This window comes from Eschscholzia californica, unplaced genomic scaffold, assembly GCF_041429995.1.
Source record: "Eschscholzia californica isolate CP2 unplaced genomic scaffold, dmEscCali1.0.p SCAF_6, whole genome shotgun sequence".
NCBI classification, from domain to species: Eukaryota; Viridiplantae; Streptophyta; class Magnoliopsida; order Ranunculales; family Papaveraceae; genus Eschscholzia; species Eschscholzia californica.
Genome location: NW_028238483.1, coordinates 33,891,770 through 33,911,875, shown reverse-complemented (window position 1 = coordinate 33,911,875; position 20,106 = coordinate 33,891,770). Strand labels below are relative to the sequence as shown.

The 20,106-nt window shown below is 36.6% G+C and overlaps 3 protein-coding genes across 5 annotated transcripts; 1 reads left to right on the top strand and 2 right to left on the bottom strand.

The window, feature by feature from the left end:
* The first annotated feature begins 1,315 nt into the window (after positions 1-1,315).
* On the top strand, positions 1,316-4,671 carry LOC147533902 (protein PIN-LIKES 7-like). 2 transcript variants are annotated; one of them, XM_086648881.1, is made up of 12 exons: positions 1,316-1,614; positions 1,704-1,743; positions 2,049-2,195; positions 2,617-2,696; positions 2,779-2,903; positions 3,025-3,146; positions 3,258-3,476; positions 3,584-3,700; positions 3,788-3,888; positions 4,002-4,054; positions 4,131-4,316; positions 4,415-4,671. In XM_086648881.1, the coding sequence occupies exons 2-12, from the start codon at positions 1,741-1,743 to the stop codon at positions 4,537-4,539; spliced, it is 1,278 nt and encodes a 425-aa protein (XP_086505007.1). In that variant the 5' UTR covers positions 1,316-1,614; positions 1,704-1,740; the 3' UTR covers positions 4,540-4,671. The 2 variants fall into 2 exon arrangements, with proteins under 2 accessions (XP_086505007.1, XP_086505008.1); XM_086648882.1 differs by lacking the exon at positions 1,704-1,743 and having other exon boundaries at positions 1,332-1,471; positions 1,519-1,614.
* A 183-nt stretch (positions 4,672-4,854) lies between these two features.
* On the bottom strand, positions 4,855-14,927 carry LOC147533901 (exosome complex exonuclease RRP44 homolog A-like). Of its 2 annotated transcripts, none has more exons than XM_086648879.1 (24): positions 14,457-14,927; positions 14,227-14,358; positions 13,929-14,086; positions 13,607-13,662; positions 13,123-13,245; positions 12,834-12,964; positions 12,424-12,664; positions 12,062-12,212; positions 11,354-11,594; positions 11,034-11,190; positions 10,844-10,912; positions 10,534-10,659; positions 10,328-10,380; positions 9,639-9,745; positions 9,181-9,235; positions 8,992-9,091; positions 8,029-8,140; positions 7,331-7,451; positions 7,109-7,168; positions 6,910-7,015; positions 6,556-6,651; positions 5,769-5,850; positions 5,626-5,691; positions 4,855-5,250 (listed from the first exon to the last, which is right to left on the bottom strand). In XM_086648879.1, exons 1-24 carry the CDS (start codon positions 14,508-14,510, stop codon positions 5,052-5,054), a joined length of 2,796 nt encoding a protein of 931 aa, XP_086505005.1. In that variant the 5' UTR covers positions 14,511-14,927; the 3' UTR covers positions 4,855-5,051. The 2 variants fall into 2 exon arrangements, with proteins under 2 accessions (XP_086505005.1, XP_086505006.1); XM_086648880.1 differs by having other exon boundaries at positions 11,034-11,186; positions 11,350-11,594; positions 14,457-14,647.
* Positions 14,928-15,622: 695 nt separating this feature from the next.
* On the bottom strand, positions 15,623-19,212 carry LOC147533900 (TLR4 regulator/MIR-interacting MSAP protein). Its single transcript, XM_086648878.1, has 9 exons — positions 18,950-19,212; positions 18,775-18,801; positions 18,420-18,499; positions 17,750-17,822; positions 17,501-17,558; positions 17,182-17,233; positions 16,333-16,357; positions 16,119-16,210; positions 15,623-16,002 (listed from the first exon to the last, which is right to left on the bottom strand). The coding sequence occupies exons 1-9, from the start codon at positions 19,070-19,072 to the stop codon at positions 15,951-15,953; spliced, it is 582 nt and encodes a 193-aa protein (XP_086505004.1). The 5' UTR covers positions 19,073-19,212; the 3' UTR covers positions 15,623-15,950.
* Between the last annotated feature and the right edge of the window lie 894 nt (positions 19,213-20,106).

Below are 20,106 nucleotides of genomic sequence, written 5' to 3'. Positions count from 1 at the left end.
CGGACAACACCTTCAAACCAATGGTAGTATTAGTTTTAGATAAAATGTTCACAACGTGTTTTGTTTCTCTGCTAATGTGTTCCACCCTGCACTCATCAAAACCTGCAATCTAGGTTTTAATTCTTCTCCACGAGAACAAAGATGTCTACGGAGGGACAACCGTCACAACCCCTAGCTTAATGAGCAAATCACAAGCTAATTTGGAGTCTGAAGCCATAACCACTCTATCGTATACTTGTAAGAGCATGCAAGCATTAAAGCTGCTTCTATTCTCTGCAATTCCGGATGAAACACACTAATAGGTTTTGCACCACCGAGGGTAGCGACAAGCCAACAATAACATAACAGTCCCTAAGGACACACCCATACCCAGCCTGGTCAGAACTAAAGGACCCATCAGTGTTCTACGTGATCAGACTAAGCAAAGGGACCATTCTACTAAGTGTATTTGAAGACTTAGACTTGCATAAAACTTCTTTTTGGTTATAATTGCTCTATGTAACACCACCCGGGTAATGAAACTGTGCCTAGTGATATTACGTCCAAACCAGACACGATGCCACGAAGTTACCTCGGGGTTAGTGTGGCTGAGGGCTTCGTAGGTGCTCTTTAGGGTGGAGACACCTTTATCATTTGCTGACCACACCACACCTTTGTATCCTCATGGGACACATCAATGTCTACCTCTTAAAGCCTAGCAACTATAGGCCCCAAGGCTGCAGAGAGCTAGGCTAATGGACAACCCCCATCTACCATTCCAAATGCAAGCATTGACCATGGCCTCTATATGCAAGTAACTATCATATCTGAAAATGACAATGAAGAATTTGGCTAGAATCCACAGGTGCTTCCACCATGTTTTTTGGCTGGTTAAAATTGAAAAATGATAACCTATTGTATTTTATGATCAAAATCCTATCTCATCATGGAATTGAAGGACATCCTGAGGAAGATAGATACGTACTTTCCAAATATTTATAATTAATATGAATCTCCAACGGATATGTTTACAAATGGAGGAATGAGTTGAAGATACGTACTTTCCAAATATTTATAATTAATATGAACCATCATTTTTCATCTGTAGTTAATTAATCATGTATAAACACCCTTAAAATCTTTGGTCTCTCACTTGACTGGTTCGCAAGAGCATTGAGTACCTCGATTGCACCTAATCGGCCTCTGTTGGACGGGCTAGAAAATTCGAAATATTCCGTCCGATGAAGATTGACCACATCAGCATCAGACGATGATGGGCTCTTTTTTTAAGGAAGATTTAGCATTTTTATATAATAGGACTCCTGGTGTAATGATTAGTGAGATTGTTGTTTAGGGTGGGGACGGAATAGTAGGGGAGCCAATAGCTGGGGCACATAGATATATTAAACACGTCTCTTCCTTGGATCACTCACTCATCCCTATTTCTCTCTCTCTCTCTCTCCTGTTTGATTTGATTTAAAGGAGGAGGAGAGTTACGTACCTGGTTTTTCTTTTACTGGGAACATTTGCACACCGGAGAATTTTCATCACCCTCTCTCTCTCCTTCTAATCAATCCCATGCATCTTTCTTCCTTCTAATCATTATCTAATATTCCCATTAATTATATTTTCCAGGTTCTTTCTCTCTCTACATTGTCCTGTTTTTCTTTTTCTTCTTCTCTGATATTTCTTTCTCTCTAAAGATGATTTGATCATGTTTTCAGGAATACCCTCCTCCCTCTAAAGACATACTACCACAAAATGGTTTGTGTTTTCAATTTTATTTTTAAGATTCTTATAACATGGAATTAACTTATTGTGTATATATAATTGGATTCAACAATGACTAGAAAGACATGGTCAAAAGCCTTTTTCATCTTCAGATTAATTCATTCATTATAATCAATTATGTATACCACGAACTACTTCAACTACCCTTACTTGTTTTTCTCAACCTCCCAAAATAAACATTAAAGAAATTAATATAATTTATTTACTATGAATTGTTAATGTGAAACTTTTGGATAGGAGTATTAAATATATGAGGAATTGATGATGATGATGTATAGGAAATTAAAATGGGGGTATTCTGGAAACTGTTGGAGGTAGCTAGCGCACCGATATTGCAGGTTCTCATAATTAGTGTTCTTGGAGCTGTCCTCGCTACCAACTACTTGAATATTCTCACTGCCGATGCTCGTAAACATATCAACAAGGTACTTAATATATGTAAGTAGGTATTATTATGATTCGAGTGATATATTGATGATGCATAGAGTTAGAAAGTAAGGTAGTGATAATGAATGAATGTGATAGTCCCACATTATGTGATAAAGCGTCCCAGTCTGGGATACATCTGCACGCTCAAACTTAGTAAGTGTCAAGATTTTATGGGCGGGCTTTTGGAATATATGCTTAAAACAAAATTTTGTATCCATGGACTTAGGTGTGGGTATCAAATCGGAGGTCATTATTGATAACTACTAAGACTTAGGTCGTAAGGATGAATAAGTGAAGCCCATTTTAGTTAAGTAATCACGTCCGAGAGACCAGGGTTCGAGTCTTGCCATTTCCAAAAAAAAAAGTAAGAAAATAAATGAGTGAATTTACGAATGGGGATGAACGAATGAATTGCAGATAGTGTTTGCGGTATTCTCACCAGCTCTCGTGTTTGCGAGCCTAGCCAAAACGGTTACTCTTCACGACATCATTTCATGGTAACCCTCATTCTCATTCATTTACTTGACTCATTCATATATGTAACTTTTGAATAATAATAATATGATCTAAATTAAACAGGTGGTTTATGCCCATAAATGTGGGCTTAACATTCTTAATAGGAGGAATTCTTGGTTGGGTCCTCACAAAAATACTTAAACCTCAACCTCATGTGACAGGCATTGTCATTGCTGCTTGCTCTGCAGGTTCTCTCTCTCTCTCTCTCTCGATTAATTTAGTGAAGATTCACATCTCAATATAAATGTAGTTTTTTGTTCTTGAGCAATTTCAAGTTGTTATAATTGTAAATCCATTTGACATTATCAGGGAACTTGGGGAACCTCCCATTGATAATCGTCCCAGCAATCTGTCGAGAAGACGCTAGCCCATTTGGTGACGCAACAACTTGCACCTCACTTGGACTCTCCTATGTATCCTTCTCCATGGCGGTACACCTTTCAAGCCAATTCCAGTGTTCGATGATATATCCTGTCCGATTGACTTTTTTTCGCTTTTAAAAAGAACAAGAAAACTGAATTTCGGTACTTTTACATGTGCAGCTTGGTGGTTTTTATATATGGACACACACTTACCATCTTCTACATTCATCAGCCGAGAGGTATAAAGCACTTCAACAAACACTTGCCATCTCAGACACACCAAACCAAGATTTGGATGCCAATCAAGAAACTAGTCTTCTCAAGCCAAACAACTGTCAAGAACAAGACCAATTCAAAAAATCTGCCGATGAAGAAGATATAGACTATATGAGTAAAGCTGTGAGTACCAAATTAACATCCTAGCTCCTTCAGAGTATATGGATCTTAATCCCGATGATGATAATTATGTCTGATTATGATATGGGATCTTCATTTCAAAACTGCAGATTGTACGACACATATCTAGTACGAAGATGCTAGAGAACTTAACATTTATGAGTCGAATAAGGAGCACTCTTCAGCTGATCCTTCATGAACTAATGACCCCTCCCACCACTGCAGCTGTAATGTTATCTCAGTGACATCCTCATTCAAGATATTAATTGACCTAAGAGTAGTGCCATTTTTAATTCTTTTATTTCCTTCAATAGATTCTCGGATTTATCTTCGGGGCAGTGACATGGCTGAAGAATCTTATCATTGGCGACACTGCACCTTTGCGAGTGATTCAAGACTCCGTAACGTTGTTAGGGTAAGCTTTGTCTTTACTGCCTATATTGTAAAACATATCAATGTTGCTTCTTCTCCCCATGGAAGTGTTTTTCTCCTGTTGTTTATCGGTTAAAAGAAACTCGATTTGTGTAGGAATGGTGCAATTCCTTGCATAACTCTTATCCTTGGAGGCAACCTCATACAAGGTAACCGCTCGCTTAAACATGTCTAGACTTTGAAATAAGATTACATGAAATTTCCATCCTTCTCTGCTTTGAACAGGTTTACGTTCTTCTAAAGTGAAGCCTCTGGTGATTATCGGGATCATTTGTGTGAAATATATTATCCTTCCAGTAATCGGAATAGTAATAGTTAGAGGAGCCGACTCTCTTGGTTTATTACCTTCTGAAAAATTATTCCAATACGTTCTTATGGTACAGTTTACTTTGCCACCCGCCATGAATATCGGTGAGCACAAAATGTTGCTGCTAAATTTTGCTGAATAACTCGTCAAAATATTATTCGAAAGAATGAGTAGATTTGTATTAACTTTGAATTTAATGTAGGAACCATGGCTCAACTGTTTGATGTGGGTCAAGAAGAGTGCTCTATCATTTTCCTATGGACGTACCTGGTTGCTGCTTTTTCGCTTACGGTGTGGTCAACAATTTACCTGTATGTCCTCTCTTGAACGGGAACAATTGTCAGCTCAAGAGGACCATTCCGGACAAAAATTCTTTCTTGTTTTCTAGATATATTTTACAAAGTTCCCCGTTTGTTACTATTTATCAAGTAAATTAGTTGAATGATCGCTTCTCTTTCTAGCTTCTGCAATGTATTCATTCTTTTTCAGTGATAAATTTGCAGTATTAGGATAGGAAATAGTCTCTCTTGGGAAAAAATTATCGGTGTTTCTGCTTTGTTGCTGACAACAGTAATAAATCTTGGCAACTACAGAGCAAAAAAAAAATGGTGTAAAAACAATATGGTAACGTGACGAAGATAATCCATATTAAATATTGTATTATTTCCGATTTTCTTCCCCAAATTGCTGTCAAAGATCTGAACCAAAGAAAAGGAATTTTAAGTTATCCAGACTACAAGAATGTTTTACGAATAAACTATAAATAAGTAAAATACATAATTTTCCGATCTGTTTCTTTTCTCAAGTAACTATGACTGGGTGAGTATACATATATCTTTCTAGATGAGAGTGAGTTGGAGCTTTGGCCGATTGGGTTGTGGTTCCACAACTTCCATGTGAATTCTGACTGCCTGTAAAACACTGTAAGTTACGCTGCCGTCCATCTTCTTCACCTTCTGATGCTCCTCGTCTACAAACCACTCTCCACCACCATTCTCGCCTTTTTCTGTCAAGTATACTGGACCTTCAATACCATACCTGTTCGATTCCAACAACATATTCTTATCAGTTTCTTATCCCAAAAGACATTTCAGGGTTACATATAGTCTTTTGCTTCACATTTTATTAAGCAAAGGCAGCGGGCTCATGGGCCTGTTTCTCCTTCAGCAACTGAAGCTATACTCCTCGTTACATTCCACTTTCATTATAAACACCGATTCTTTTACAGGAAACACGATATGAAATCACTGAATCCCGATGCTAATTGCACTATTATAGAACTAATAGAAAATGAAAGTGGATTTTCGTGGGAAAAATGCAAATTTTGAAATAGAAACAACCATGGGGATTTTTCTTCTGAAGCATTTTAAGTGCCACTAATGTAAAAGAATGGTATAAGAATAGAAAACATACTTGGGCACAAAGACAATAAAACCATTTGATCTTATCTTCACTATTCTTGCTTCAGCATCCGTAGGCCTGCATGAAAAAAAGATGCATTCCACTCAGCATCGAGAGAGGGAGGGAAGAAAGGGAGGGAGTGAGAAAGAACAAACCTTTTTCTGAAATAGATAACTGTGTGCAACTCAACTGAAGCTCGACTTGCCATTTGGGCATTCCTATGACGGTAATTTAAATCTGGAAAAAATCACAAATTTAGTGTTCTCCAATGGATTATGTAAGCCGGAGTAACAGTGCACATATTAACTAGTGTATAATATGTTGCTTCTTGAAAACTTATAGGACAGTGCATATATATGTTATAAAATATCCATCTTATTTCTATGTAATTATACAACGGAGAACTTTAAGTTTAGGGCTTACATATACAAACTATGTGATACTTGAGACTGAAACACATTCTAAGTTAATTGAAAGAAACAGTATATTCGAAAATGGTTACACCAGAGCATGAGATGGGAGAGCTGCACAAGGTACACATCCTCATGTGCAAACTCTGCTATATTTATTACCCGACACTTATTTCATGGTGAAACCTAAATTCACTAGGAAATGGATCTTATTGCTAGGAGAAGAGAATAGAAAATAAAAGGTTACCAACCATAAATTCATATACAGACATTTCTGCTCTAGAAGTACATATTCAACAAGGTGCTACCTCCTAAATTTTACTATGGGGAAGATAACCAAAAGTTTTGGCCATTAAAAGCAGTTATATCCAATGGCTACAATTACTGAAAGTTCTAGTGAAGTTTCACCACTATGCCAAGTTGCTAACAAAGGGCAGTCTACTAGAAACCATATGTGATGACCCCGTGGAAAACTACCTTAGAAAGCTAAGTATTGGAGGTTAACTATAGAAGTAAGAGAAGTCTATCTTACTGTCAGCAATACTAGTAAGTTGAGGTCTATCTTGGAAAATTGATGGAAGCTTGGAAATCCCCAAAGCTGCGGCAAGCAACCTGTGTACAACGACATCTGCATGAAATTGATGAAATCCGTTAGATTATCTAATCTCAAGTACCCAATTGATTCAGATGACCTTAAAAGGTATCACAGCCTATGCAAAAAACACGAGTTCCTCGTATTCTTTGATGAGTATCTAAACCATGCTTCCATGCAACAGGTCTGGAGTCATCCAACATCAGAAGGTTTCATGTTTGACTTGACTGGAAAATCTTATCTTTTTCAGACAAAAAGAAGCTCAAAAATTTATCTTTGTCAGTAAGCACTGACCTGCATATCTTCGAATTGGAGAAGTGAAATGAGTATAGAGAGCTGCAGCAAGACCGTAATGCAGGAACTCTGGAGGCGTGAGGTCCCCACTACAGAAGTAAACTGCCTATAAATCGTGAAAAAGAAATAGTTCAGAATGCTAAAAAGGAGAAGCATATATTATAATCCATTTAGGATGAGTAGTAACCAATGCAGTTACCTGTGTCATGCATCTAGTCGCCAATATCCTGATCAACTTATTGAAGTATGGGTCGTCAGCCTGACAAAAACCATTTATAAGTAAAGAGTTTTTTCCAGTTATACATTACTTCCAAATCTTAAAAGGGAAACTCTTAAATATAGAAACTGATGTACATGTGGCAATTTACTAACACGATAAACTAAGATAATATTGTTTCAGTTGGCGATAAACAAATCGTACCACAGCCTGATCTAATGAATCAGCAAGAGCTTTTGAAGATGATACATCCAGACCCAGACCCACAGCAGTTGCAGTACGCAGCAAAGGTTCGAGCATATCTTTGGTAGGACTGGGATGACGCCTGCATTCATACCCAACTGGTGGTCAGCAAGTCAGTTGCATCAGAATGATTCAAGAGGTCCAGCAGTGGGAATTTGTCAGAGTAATAAAACAATAAATTTGGTTTAGACAATCAAAGATTTGAACCCATCCATCTCAAGGTTAGTCAAGATGTGCGTAGACTGTGCTGACTGACTTGCCTTACGAATCACAACTAATTCTATAGCTCCAATTCGAACATACTGAACCACACTGTCAGATCCTCATTTGGTACCAAATTCATCATGTTTGTTAGTATTCCAGGTGGTCACATTCATGCAATATTGCCTCCAGAGTGGTTAAATTGCAACGGAAGTTTTCAAAGTTCATACTGAGGTAAGAAGACAAGTATGATGCACAATGTTCTATGGTCGAACAAATCTTACTTTGGTTAGTTGTAGAGACTAAAGAGTGCATCTAGACTAATAGTTTTTTGGAATCACTGTTTATTGTTCATAACTTCATCTCACATGAAAGGGCATCGATGCAACTCGAGAAGAAATTTTAAATTCGATAATCAACCTGAGTAAAATAATGACATAGAAACATTAGTGATGTACCTCAATAATGAACACAGAGGAAAATGTTTCAAGATCTTTTCTGCAACTGAAATATTAGCAGCAAGCATAAACTCCTCAACCATTTGATTTGCCTCTCGAATTTGATACATTCCTGCGCAAACCAATGTATTCAGGAATAAGATAATAAAAATAATCAAAGAAAAAGACTACTAGAAAATAAAACTACAAAGTACGAAGTAACACCAAACCCAGGTGATAGCCATACGGTTTGGATAATTAGGAAGAGGATTTGGTGAGCATCCGGGATGGGCAATGTGCCACAACCTAAGGAAAAACCTAGATGAAAGGAACACTAGCTCAACTTAAAAAATCTTTTGCAGATAAACGTTAGAGGATTATGCCTAAACGCAGTGATTGAAGAGTCGGAGACAATGTTAAGCATAGTGAAATTTTCTTCTTTTGTACTCTGACATCTAACCGGGGGCATCCTTGACAACTCAGATTCGAAATCCATTTTTTCGGATTCTACCGAAAAAAGAAAGATGACAACATTTTCAGAGATCTGCTCACAGTATGTGACCTTCAAACTGGAAAGATTGGAATCTAAGGCTGCAGTTTTGTCAATTCGTACTACCAGACAAGGATCCCTTCATTTCGATGTGGCATAAGCCATGTGCCCCAATACCTTTTTTTAACAAGATATAATGTGCGCTAATTCCACTGCAGCCAATTTGCCGACTGGCACCCTTTAATATCTCTATTGGCACCGTAGGACAAATGGATAACATCTTTTCCATCAAACACAGGTTTTCGGGTATTCAACTTTTCAAAATTTCATAAACCAATTCTTATATATGAGTGCAGATGTCATTCCTTCAGGGGTAAAAGTTAGAAATGCAATACCAATTTCAACACAAGGATCTTAAGTTAGCTAAATTGGACATGTGAAACTCATTGGATTAACGTACATCTCATGTCACTTCTTTCTTAAAAATAACATACCAATATCAAGAGGATCGTGAGTTTCAGTGTCGATCTGAAATTTTACTTCTGCAGAAGCAAGAGTTAAAGCTCCTCTTTCAATACGCCTGAGCCTCATAATCTGCATGAACATATTTATAAAAGTACTTGATGTCAAAGTTCAGATAGTGAAAATATAACTCAAAACTACTCAGTAGTCAGAAATCAAACCTTTGCTAACGCATTCATATTCCGCAAATCAGTAGTTAATGGGTCCATAAGGCGGCTGCCAATGAAATAGAACAAAAAAAACACAATGTACTGAGACGGAATTTGAAATAAACTGCAAGAAAATAGGAAACAGATGACTCTGGCCGTCTGGTGCACAGCAGTCCTAAGCAATTAATTCAATCTGAAACGCTAGAAAACAATTTCAGAAGGATATTTCTTTGATAACATTTTTAAGAGGGAGATCTAATTTATAACGACTGTGATTGACACATAGCTGCTCGGAGATTAATTCCTTTTAGCCTTTTAATAAAAACGCTGCATGGAAACTGTAAAAGTATGAAATATTATCCAAGATCCTTTCTACAGGAAATGCCAGAGCGCATCTAGAAATGCAGGGTGATTAAAAAATGCCATCAGGAACAGATAAAAAGGAATGAAAGCAAGGTCAAGTAAAGCACCTATCATCCATCCTGGCTTGAGCTTCAATGTAAGATAATGCAGCACAAGACTTGATGACACTTTTTGTGTATCTAGTAGAAATGATCTCTGCTTCAGGTGTCATTTCCTGGATTTAGAGGAAATGTACATACATAAAAAACATAATAGTTACCTTAACAGGAAAAAAGAACAGTCAATGTAAAACATTTCGGGACACTATTCAAACCCTTGAAAAGAAAGATAGATAACATGATAAAAGCCGATAGAAGAGTTGTATGTTAAAACACTCTCAGCATTAGAATTAATGTTCCAGGTTGATCATAGTTAGTTATATCAAGATGTATTGAGAATATGCACTGTTAGCTATTTTATTATTTCATTTGCAATTAATAGTTAAAAGATAAGGCATCAATCAGATACTGTGAAGCATTTTCTTCGTACAAGTTCATCAAATGCAAATTCATAATAATCTACTAAAGAAAGAAATGTGAAATAGCACTATCCCTGAAATATGAGTTCACGCAGTCTACCCAGACACCCACTATCTAAAGCTCAAAATATTAAGAAACATTGGAACTAGTTCGATTTGCAGAAGAGAAGCCATGGTTCTATAATTAAAAATATCTCAAGATTACATAGGCTAGACAAGAAGCCGAGATAACGAAGGAGAATCTTGTTATAAAAACCAAAAAGGATAAAAAGCATGTACCCAAATGACAGAGAAGGCTAGCCTCTCCACATCAGATCGAAGGGAACATATATCTGCAAAGAGGAAAGGAATATTTCAAAAAAGGATTTCTGAATAAGTAAGACTATAAAGAATCATCAAAATGCCAAAAGGACAGCTAAAAGATTATTTTATTTTTGAAAATGTAGCTCACATTATTCCAACATAGTACTGCAAAGAGAACCTACCCTCTGTGAGAGGTTTTGGAAGCATGTCAATGCGACGCTCAACGAGATAGACTGATGTGCCCCTTTGTGTTGCTTCATCATCAAGAGGAGTACCCGCGTGCACAAAATTTGTGACATCAGCAATATCTAATAAAAGTTAAGGATTCACATTGAAGCTTCAACTTTCTGAAACCTTCCAGACTCCAAAGAGAAGAAAAAATATCTCAGGGGGGTAAAGGTACTACACTGAGGAACAACCAGAGTACCCAGCTGAATTACAGCTTTTATATTTTAAGACAGAAATAAATGTTTAACAATAAGAAGTGGATACGGACTCCAACTTCAAAATGTCCATTTGCAAGGGGCGTGCAGTGAAGCGCATCATCGATATCCCTGCAGCCTGCAATCAGAAGGATCACTTCTTAGCAGTTCATCACAAAAGAACTTTCCGGAAGACGTCAATAACAAAATTAGTCATGCCAATGGATCAGAAGGTAATATAAAACAAAGGAGACGCGTACCAGGAGGATCTACACTAAATACACGCAAGTGACGCAGATCTTGTCTATTAGGATTTTCCAGATCTACCGATGACACTGACCAAGGCAAAGGTGGCAAACAAGCCAATACCTGAGCAGTAAATGGCCTGGAATCTATATCATTCTCAATTAACACTACCTGTAACATGACGATGATGGGTTTAGTTAACTGATGTCATACGCTTTCATTAGATTATTCGAAAAGTCGACAGACTTTATACACAACCAAGAAAAGAGTTATAAAGTTGTAATCAGTAATTAGCTCTTGCCACATTAAATCAAAATGCAAAAAATCAACTTGCCTCGCTTTCAGTTTCTCTGTCACCAATGTCTCCTATTGTACGTACATAATGACCAGAAGGATACCGCGATGAACAATGCCAAGAATCAACAGCCACAATAATTCTTTTATCTAAAAGATTACCAAGTTGTCGAGTTTGAAGCCGAATCTTAGGAAATCTGCGATCTTTAGAGACAAATAACGCATTTGCGACACCCCCGGTAGCTGCCGGCATAGGCATTGGCTCCAAAGAACCACAGTAACTGCAAAATATCTTGTAATTATAAACAACATGAGGTTATCCTAGCAACAGAAAATAAATTCTGTAAGTAAATTTGTGCGTCCGTTAGAGATACACTAAACTAAAAAGAGAAATAACTAGCTTTAAAACTAGAAGGTTCCTTTCAATTCAAAATTTGCATAATGCACTTATATCAAGTGAATCGATTAACAATTGGGCTAAATAGATTATAACACTGAAAAGACAGTTCGTGCAACAGAAATCTTTCATAAAAAAAACTCCTACATAAAGCTGAGAAGATCGAAGCATAACCATCAAATACCACACAGAAAATACTGCCCTTTAAGAGTATTACAGCTAGGCACCTTGCACGATTACTATTAGAAAACGAAATTGGAAGTTTGGAACATCAACAAAGTTGTCAAGTCTTGTATACTGACAAGGCAATGGGAGATAAATAAATAGAAATAGATCGTCTTTGTTACTTACGAATTCCAATTGCGCTTTATAATACCAACAACACGCCCTGATGAACGTCCAGCATTTACGTCATCTGGAGAATCTTGCACAGCATTCAAATTTCTAGGAGCATCATCTGCGCTGTTTGGAACCAAATGAACATCTTCCTCCTCCTCATCCTCTGGAAGAAAAAATAGATTAAAGAGAAATACAATCAACTTAGAATAGCTATTGACAGATCTTTCTTTGCAAACATTCACCACATAGATGAACAAGGGGCCATTTGAGACTTCAAAGAAATATAACAATGGCACACTGTTGACTGTATGAAAATAAAGTTAAAAAAATCTCATGTACATGACCAAGTAAATCCGGAAAGGATTGTTATATACCATCATCTGCTATAGAAAGAGACGTTCCACCGTTCCATTGATCTTTAGGCAAGAGCTCCACTGCAACTATATCACCATCAAAAGCCCTATTCATGTTAGTCCGTCCATGAATTAATATTTCATGACTGATGCTCTCACTCTGAACATACGCCTCAGAAGGGTTATAACGGTTCACACGAAGTTTCCCTTGGTGAAAAATTCCACGATGCAAGCCGGAGGTAATTTCTGACAAAGGTTTATGCTGGAAAAGAAAATGATAATACAAAAGAGGAAATAAAATTTCTGAAGTAGAATTTATAATGGCCAGATCACTTTCAAGCTAGAGTGTCTATTGAGATGAGTGGGAAAAAAAATTAGCTGCAAAAAAATCATATACTCAAGAAGTTAGATGCACCCAAAAGCAGTAATACCTCACTATAAACGGCTTTTCTCTTTGCGGGTCTGAGATCTTCAACTTCTTCAATGCCTACATCTTCAGAGATTGGTTGCACGACTAGATCCAGTAAGTCTGGTCGACTGAGTGACTTGACATATGTTTCAACTGAAAATCGGAACAAATGTCATAAAGCATGACCTTTAAAATAACAGGTCATAAATTGTACTAATCCAATAATCAACAGTATCACATACGACCAAGTGACAGATAGAACTTGGAAAAGAAGCAAGTACATACTGAAGTGAAACCTGGTAAAGAAATACCTGTCTCTGCAGCAATGCCCTCTTCAGTTGCTTTCCTCTTATTCTCCTTATCATTGGTAATCAGTAGCACCCGTATACCGCTGCCAAGATGACTTTGATACCAAGCAGTTGCCACCCGGATTGCTGAATAAGTAAATAACCTAGATATCAATTCCTGGACTCTGGACCGACATGGTAGAAAAGAAGCTACTGATAAGAAGTTATTTCCCTGGAATTCTTATGTTTCTTTTTTTGAAACTTCGAATCAATACATTGAAAAAAAACCGAGAATGGAGTTCTTATGTATGAAAAAAGAGGGTCCCAACCCTATGCCAACAACCAGCAAAAAAAATCATTTGTTTCCACCAAAAGACCTTTCTCATCAACAATTCACGGCCATGATGAGATCACACTCAATTCCTAATATTTGTCATTTCGAATCAAATTTTGTCTTTTCAACACAATGTTCCTAGAGAAGCTACAAAGATGTAAGGAGCATATTTACCTCTATCATTCCTATCATTAGGACTCTCCCCAACCATGGCCTTGACATATGTATCCCTGTCAAAAATCAAAGCGGATTGTGACAAAAATTAAAATGGAACAAAAACAGCATAAAATCTCAATTTGTATCCAATGCAAAATGATATTATTCATGAATAGTGAAACCAAATTTAACTTAATTTGGGTATCCCATGAATATGTTAGTTGCATAAATGATATTGCTACCAATCAACTATGAGTTTCGACACACTAATTTACCAAGTACACTAGCTTTGGGGAAAACCCTAATTATTATACAAATAGCAGCTAAACATGGAGCTCACTTGTGATATTCATTTGAGAAAACGAAAAAATTTCGAAGGGTATTGGTGCAAAGAGCCCTTAGTCTATTATAAACTGAAAGATTCTTGTTCTTCACTTCTTCCAGCACAATTGAAAGCACAACAACACCATCTATAGCTGGATTCTCAATCAAATCAATCTGAAAATAAAAAAAAAATAATATCAAAACAATAAAAGAAGATACACAAATGGAAACTACACATTACATTCTTGGTGAGCCTTTTCTAATGTGGGACTATTTAAAAAAAAATATGGAAAATTAAGAAAGTAAAAACAAACCTGATTGAGAACAACATTGGTATCAAGAATGAGAAAAGTAGAAGTATTTAAACGAGGTTCTTTATTATCACATAGTTTGCATATTGAAGCTCCACAGTAAATATCATCTCTTAAATAATGCTCCCTTACAACCTGAAATTGGAAAAACAAACAAAAATCATCAGAAATAAAAATTTGTGGATTTCGAATTGAAAGAGAAATTAATACTCCAGTAGTAATAAGAAGAAGACCTTTAGAACTTTGCCTTGTTTTGTTTTTCTCACGAAGGATTTACTCTGCAACATATTTGGTTGCCGCCAACAACTTTAAGTTTCTCTCTCTATCTCTCTGCTTTTGTTACTTCTTTCAATATGAACGAACTATGGTCGAGAGGGTTTCGGTGTTACTTGCGGGTCACCGTAATCTTCCTCTAGGGTTAACCACTTAACCCGATATAAAACTCTATAGTTTTACACTTTTACTACTGATTTGGAGAGAGTACAGAAAAGAAAAATTCTATTCATCCCTCCAATTTAGTCCCTTCCCCAGCCCTCCGCCGATGTGGCCACATATCACTTGAGTGTGGAACAATTGGAAGGAGAATAGTGAGAAAATATACTCCAGTGATATATCGCCACAACAGCGGAGGCTAGGAAGGGACCAAAATAGAAGATTTTGTCAAATTTTCCAGTGTACCAAAAAAGATTCTTATTCTAATTTGATCTAGACAGCCACCACTATTTTTTTCTTTTTCTCTCTTGGAATGAAACCTCTCTTGGATTGGAACCCTTGGTTTCAGTCCAAGATATAGAGAGGGAAGAGGTGGTGGTCAGATGAGGAGAGAAAAATATCTGAAAAAAAATTGAAGATCGCTTGTAATTGCAGTTTGTCAGAGATTCTTACTAGCATAGAGAAGAAATGGTGGTGAGCAGAAATAAAACATTTAGGCCAAAATTGTCCACCCAAAACTTTCTTATTTCTTTAACGAGGGACAAAGGGCAAAATCGTCATATGACTTCCTTCGCGAAAGTGTGATGGACAATTTACTCCTTATCTTATACAAGGCGGTAAGCTTGGCGGACATTTATCATAATTGAATAAGATATCATACATGCAATATTGCGATCCGTAATTTTTAAGGAGACTTTAAACCTTATGGGGAATTTGTCAACAAAAAAAATTAGGGGGAAGAAAATAATTGATTGATGATGGGGCACAATGTCAAAGTATCTGTGAAAAACTGATCTTGTACTCCATAGTTAAGTATAGTTCGTAGGTGGTGTTTGTTTACTTCATTCTCTGAATCTAACTTAAATGGACCTTCAGGCGAGTCAACCGAAACAAACATTCTAAAATCTGATTCAAAATATTCATATCTCAAGGCAGATTTCATATAACTTAGAAAAAAAACAAACACTACCTTAATCATTCTTCTATTATCGGACTCATTCATCAACCTTCTTGCCTCGTGTCCAAGTCTACTACTGTGCAAATTACATGTCGAAAGCTAATAGCTCATGCAACGCAAATTCATATAAATACTTTAGCTCGTACAACAGAGATTCATAATCTAAAGAAAAAAAAAAGAATCCAAGCGTTCGACAGTTACAAAAATTGAAACGTAACGCAAGTTAACCTCGGGAGAACTGTAACTTTTTTTTAACCGTTTCAACATAGAGTCGAGAACAAAGCATGCAGCTTGGACAAATTGTCAGTAGGCTCATCCGCAAACTGCCAAAATACTTTCAAAGATCTCTGTCTAATTCCTCAGTTTTTGTGTCTTGATGTAGAGAATCACTGCATATTTTCGTAGAAGATTAACGATAAATAACCTTTTTAATCAACAAACGACCATTATTATCGTAAAAAAAATATTAAGTTGTTCATTTCCAGGATCTAGATTTTGAGATTACCTTGTCTTGCTGCAATGCTTGCTTAGATCTTGGCACAGAACCTTGCTTACATCCCCTGATCTAACAGATCCTTTCTTTATCAGTTCAGCTAGCTGCACGAACATTGAGGACATTAGAGTTCACAAACTCTACAACCAAAACATGATTTTTGTGCTGCATAGAAAATAATAACTCAGTAGGGACAGCAATTTCGAAGAATGGGGAGATAACTTACTTCATCTTCGGTTTCCTCAAGTAACCTAAGACATTGAATGAAAACAAGTTAGTCTAGGTGATTCATGTCACTTCATCTACATAAACAGAAAGAGATACAAAGAAATTTTCAAATTTATGTGAGCAAGCTGAATAAAGGGTGAACCAAACAAATGGAACTGGTGATAACTGCTATAAGAACTCGATCCGGGCAAGTCAATTGTCAAACAATAGTATGATATATATATACATATATGTTATATCATGCATAATTGATTTATTAAATTTCAAAAGAAATAAAAATAAAAATAAAAAAAATAAGAAACCATGTTGTGGACTAGGGCAATCGATTCATACATCTAACCGATAACCTAAATGTAAGATGATGTACGCCAAGGGAAGTTGACAGTTCGCTGGAAATTCATACCAGCACCTGACCAGGGAAAATAGTTTTGGAGAGCCATCCCTTGTGCACTTACAACTTTGTATGGAGTATTTGGTAGCTAAGGAACGAAGGTGTAAGACAAAAAGATTGAAGTTTATTTGGTAACTGTAACCTGTCAAGATATGCTCTGTTGCTGGAGTAAGGCAAGAGATGGGGCGAGAAGCCTCTCAAACACCGACATTATCTTGCATTGGATGCTCTGAGTGCAAATTTATGAACTTTTTACAGGTAGTTAAGTTATTCTTAACTTGATTATCTGCTACATGAGGTGGTGTGTTTGGTCAAGCAGGATACACGAACTCCTTTGTCATATTCCTTTTTGCAATATATTTGATCTATCTAAAAAGGAATTACTTCTAATGGATACAACTCAAGCAACTGTGAGAGCTACAGCAAACAAAAAAAATGATCATTTCCTCACGTTACCTTCCGCAATAAGATGACATATGCTTTGAATGTGCTCGCGCCTCTTGTTTATCTATCATGACATGATATCAAACACTAAGAAAATAATCCAAATAAGTAGTAGAACACAAAACAATATCCAGCAAATTATTATATATTACCAAATTAATGACAGGAAAGTATGTGCGGGATTTCATTTTTTGGTAATATAGAGCTAAGAGGCCCTCAATAAGGTAATCTTGATTTGAAAGAAATGATACCAGCACACTAGTTTTTTTTGGTGCTATAATTAAAAGTAGTAAAACTCATGGTAAACAAATTTAATGTGGAAGTTTGTTACCGATGGTAAGGTTGTTCCAGTCGACTACTTTTATCCACTCTCTTTTTGTTGAATCTATCTGCAAAAACAAAAAGTGCTAGTCAGCTGACTGGGAGTCTGAGACGATGAACAATTAGTTGTATTACCTTATGAGAAGATTGTAGTTCTATGAACAACATGATGTGCCATAGAAGAATCTCATGCAGAGTAGAATGACTATCTATTATGTATAACAAAACAATGAAACCCTTTCAGAGGGAGATTAATTACCTTCTCAAGAGTGTATTCTTGCATCTTTTCACAAAGCCCATCTAGAAGTTCAACAACTCTCAGCTCGCTAACTCTGTTTTGGATAAAATGTGCATTGTTCAGTCATCACTCACTCGACAAAGCATTCAAAACGGAGATGAAATTGGTATATGAATATAAGAACAAGAATTCTAAGGTGAAAAGCATTACATAAAAAGTTATGAGTACAGCGCTAGAAATCATTGAGCAAAAAAGGTTCTGACTTCCATGAGACTAGTATTAACGTGACAAAACCACCAGGGCTAACATGAAACAATGTAAAATCCCAAAACCAAAGTCCCGATGGGTCTGAGTCCAATGGGGTGGCTTTAGAACTTGAAAGACTCTAAGGTCCATAAAAACCATGGCCTTGAAGCTCATTGAGGTGTGTGTGTGTGTGTGTGTCTGGGAGGGGGTTGGTTGGAACTCGGAAGGTAGTACCCTAATCGACATCGAAAACAGTAAGACCGAAAAGCAAGAGCTATCAATTGTCGATAAGAAGCCAATTAAGGAAGAGGGGTAGGTAATACTCTCATCAAGCCCTGAAGCTTGTCAGAAACAGTAGAACAAAAATATAAATAATGGGTAATAACTAAGATCAAGAACGGGTTTTCTTACATTTTTCTTTACGAGTAAAACAGAATTTTTATACCTGTAGTCAATTACCTTTCCCCTACGTTGACCTGTAGAGTCCAAACGGTGTCTCATGTCCAAATGGTTTCTTGGTTTTTCCTAAGGCAAATACGAAACAACAAAATTATTGGAATACAAAAAGGAAATGTAATAGGTAATCAAGCACAATAATGTGTGTGAATACATGATTCTGTAGTCATATAGGAACGGTGATAACAACATCATCATCTCATGGGAGTAGAAATTATGGGGAATCCTGTTAAATAATGGGGTTGTTGTTGTTTAATTTGAATTTGAAACATTTATATCCAATCATCTAAACCACAAACTAAATACCATGAAATAAAAAAGAGGGGGAAGAAGTTATTTCTTACATTAGAAAGTCCCAATTCTAGCTCCTCCTGGAAATAATTGATAACAAAATTAAAGATCAGATCCAAAATTATATACGGATCGAGTTCAAAATACTTCAGAATAAGGAAGTAATTCATAAGGAGATCTAATAATATTAGATATCGATGAAAATGAAGAGAAGAATCATGAGTGTACCGCAACAGCATTACAAGCTCCACATTTATCGTCGATTGAAGTCACTGAGACCAAAACGGATAAAATGACGACGACCCCCAACACTAGTGATGATAAGCTCAAATCCTTCACATTTTTCTTCATCTTCTCAGTTTCCTTCTTCTTTTTTCTTTCCTTTCGGTCGGCAGTACTAGCATGAAGGACGATCGCTCGGATTAATCATTCTGGGCCGGTTCAATTTAGTTGATCGAACACGGAAGTTCCAAGTCACCCTATTTTAGTACGTGTTTAATGACTATTGGGTGGAACTAAGCCACGTTTGATCTAATGACGTGGTTGTGTCCCCTTAACCAAATTGATTTCCTCTTGTAATTTCCCGTCAACCCTTGAGAATTAGAGGCGCCTATAAAATTATCCAAAAACGGTTAACTCACTCTTCCTCTCTCTCTCTCTCTCTCTCTCTCTCTCTCTCTCTCTTTCTCTCCCTATCAACTACAAGAATTTTTGTTATGTGAATTGCAAGAACTACAACTGATCTTACCCAATAGTACTAGTAGAAAATAATAAGGAATCCAAATAACAAACAAAATACAAATGAACCTAAGTATCTAACCTTACCCAACAAAATAGATTGGAGTTGAAACCAAGTGAGTTAGCTTCTAGATTTGGATGTCTACACGAGTGAGTACTCATACTAAAACTCTCCTCAAATGTGCGCCAGACACACTATGGCGATTTCGAGTTACATGGTAAAGTCTCTTATAGGATTTAAGAATAAAAAAACGGAGAGTCATAGTTGTATAAAACCTTCCTAAAAATAATTATTCATTTTAATTTAGTTACAACAAACAACAAAAGACCAGAAAACATTTTTTTTTTAAGTCCCTCGTGTCACTATGTCACCAAGACAAGCTACAACCAGACCATTTTAATTTTGATATATCTACATATACACACATAAAAGTTTGGTAGTAAGTACATCCGCAAACGGCTATTGATAACTACCTTTAATTGTGATATACTATATACACATAAGAGTTTGGTAGCAACTAGCAAGTACATCAAACGGCTATTAATAACTACTTTTGATCGTGGTTCGAGCTTGAGGGGACTCTTTCCTTCGTCGGAATAAAGGGAGAGAGTGGGAGGACGAGAGAGAAGAAGGATCGGGTGGTGTT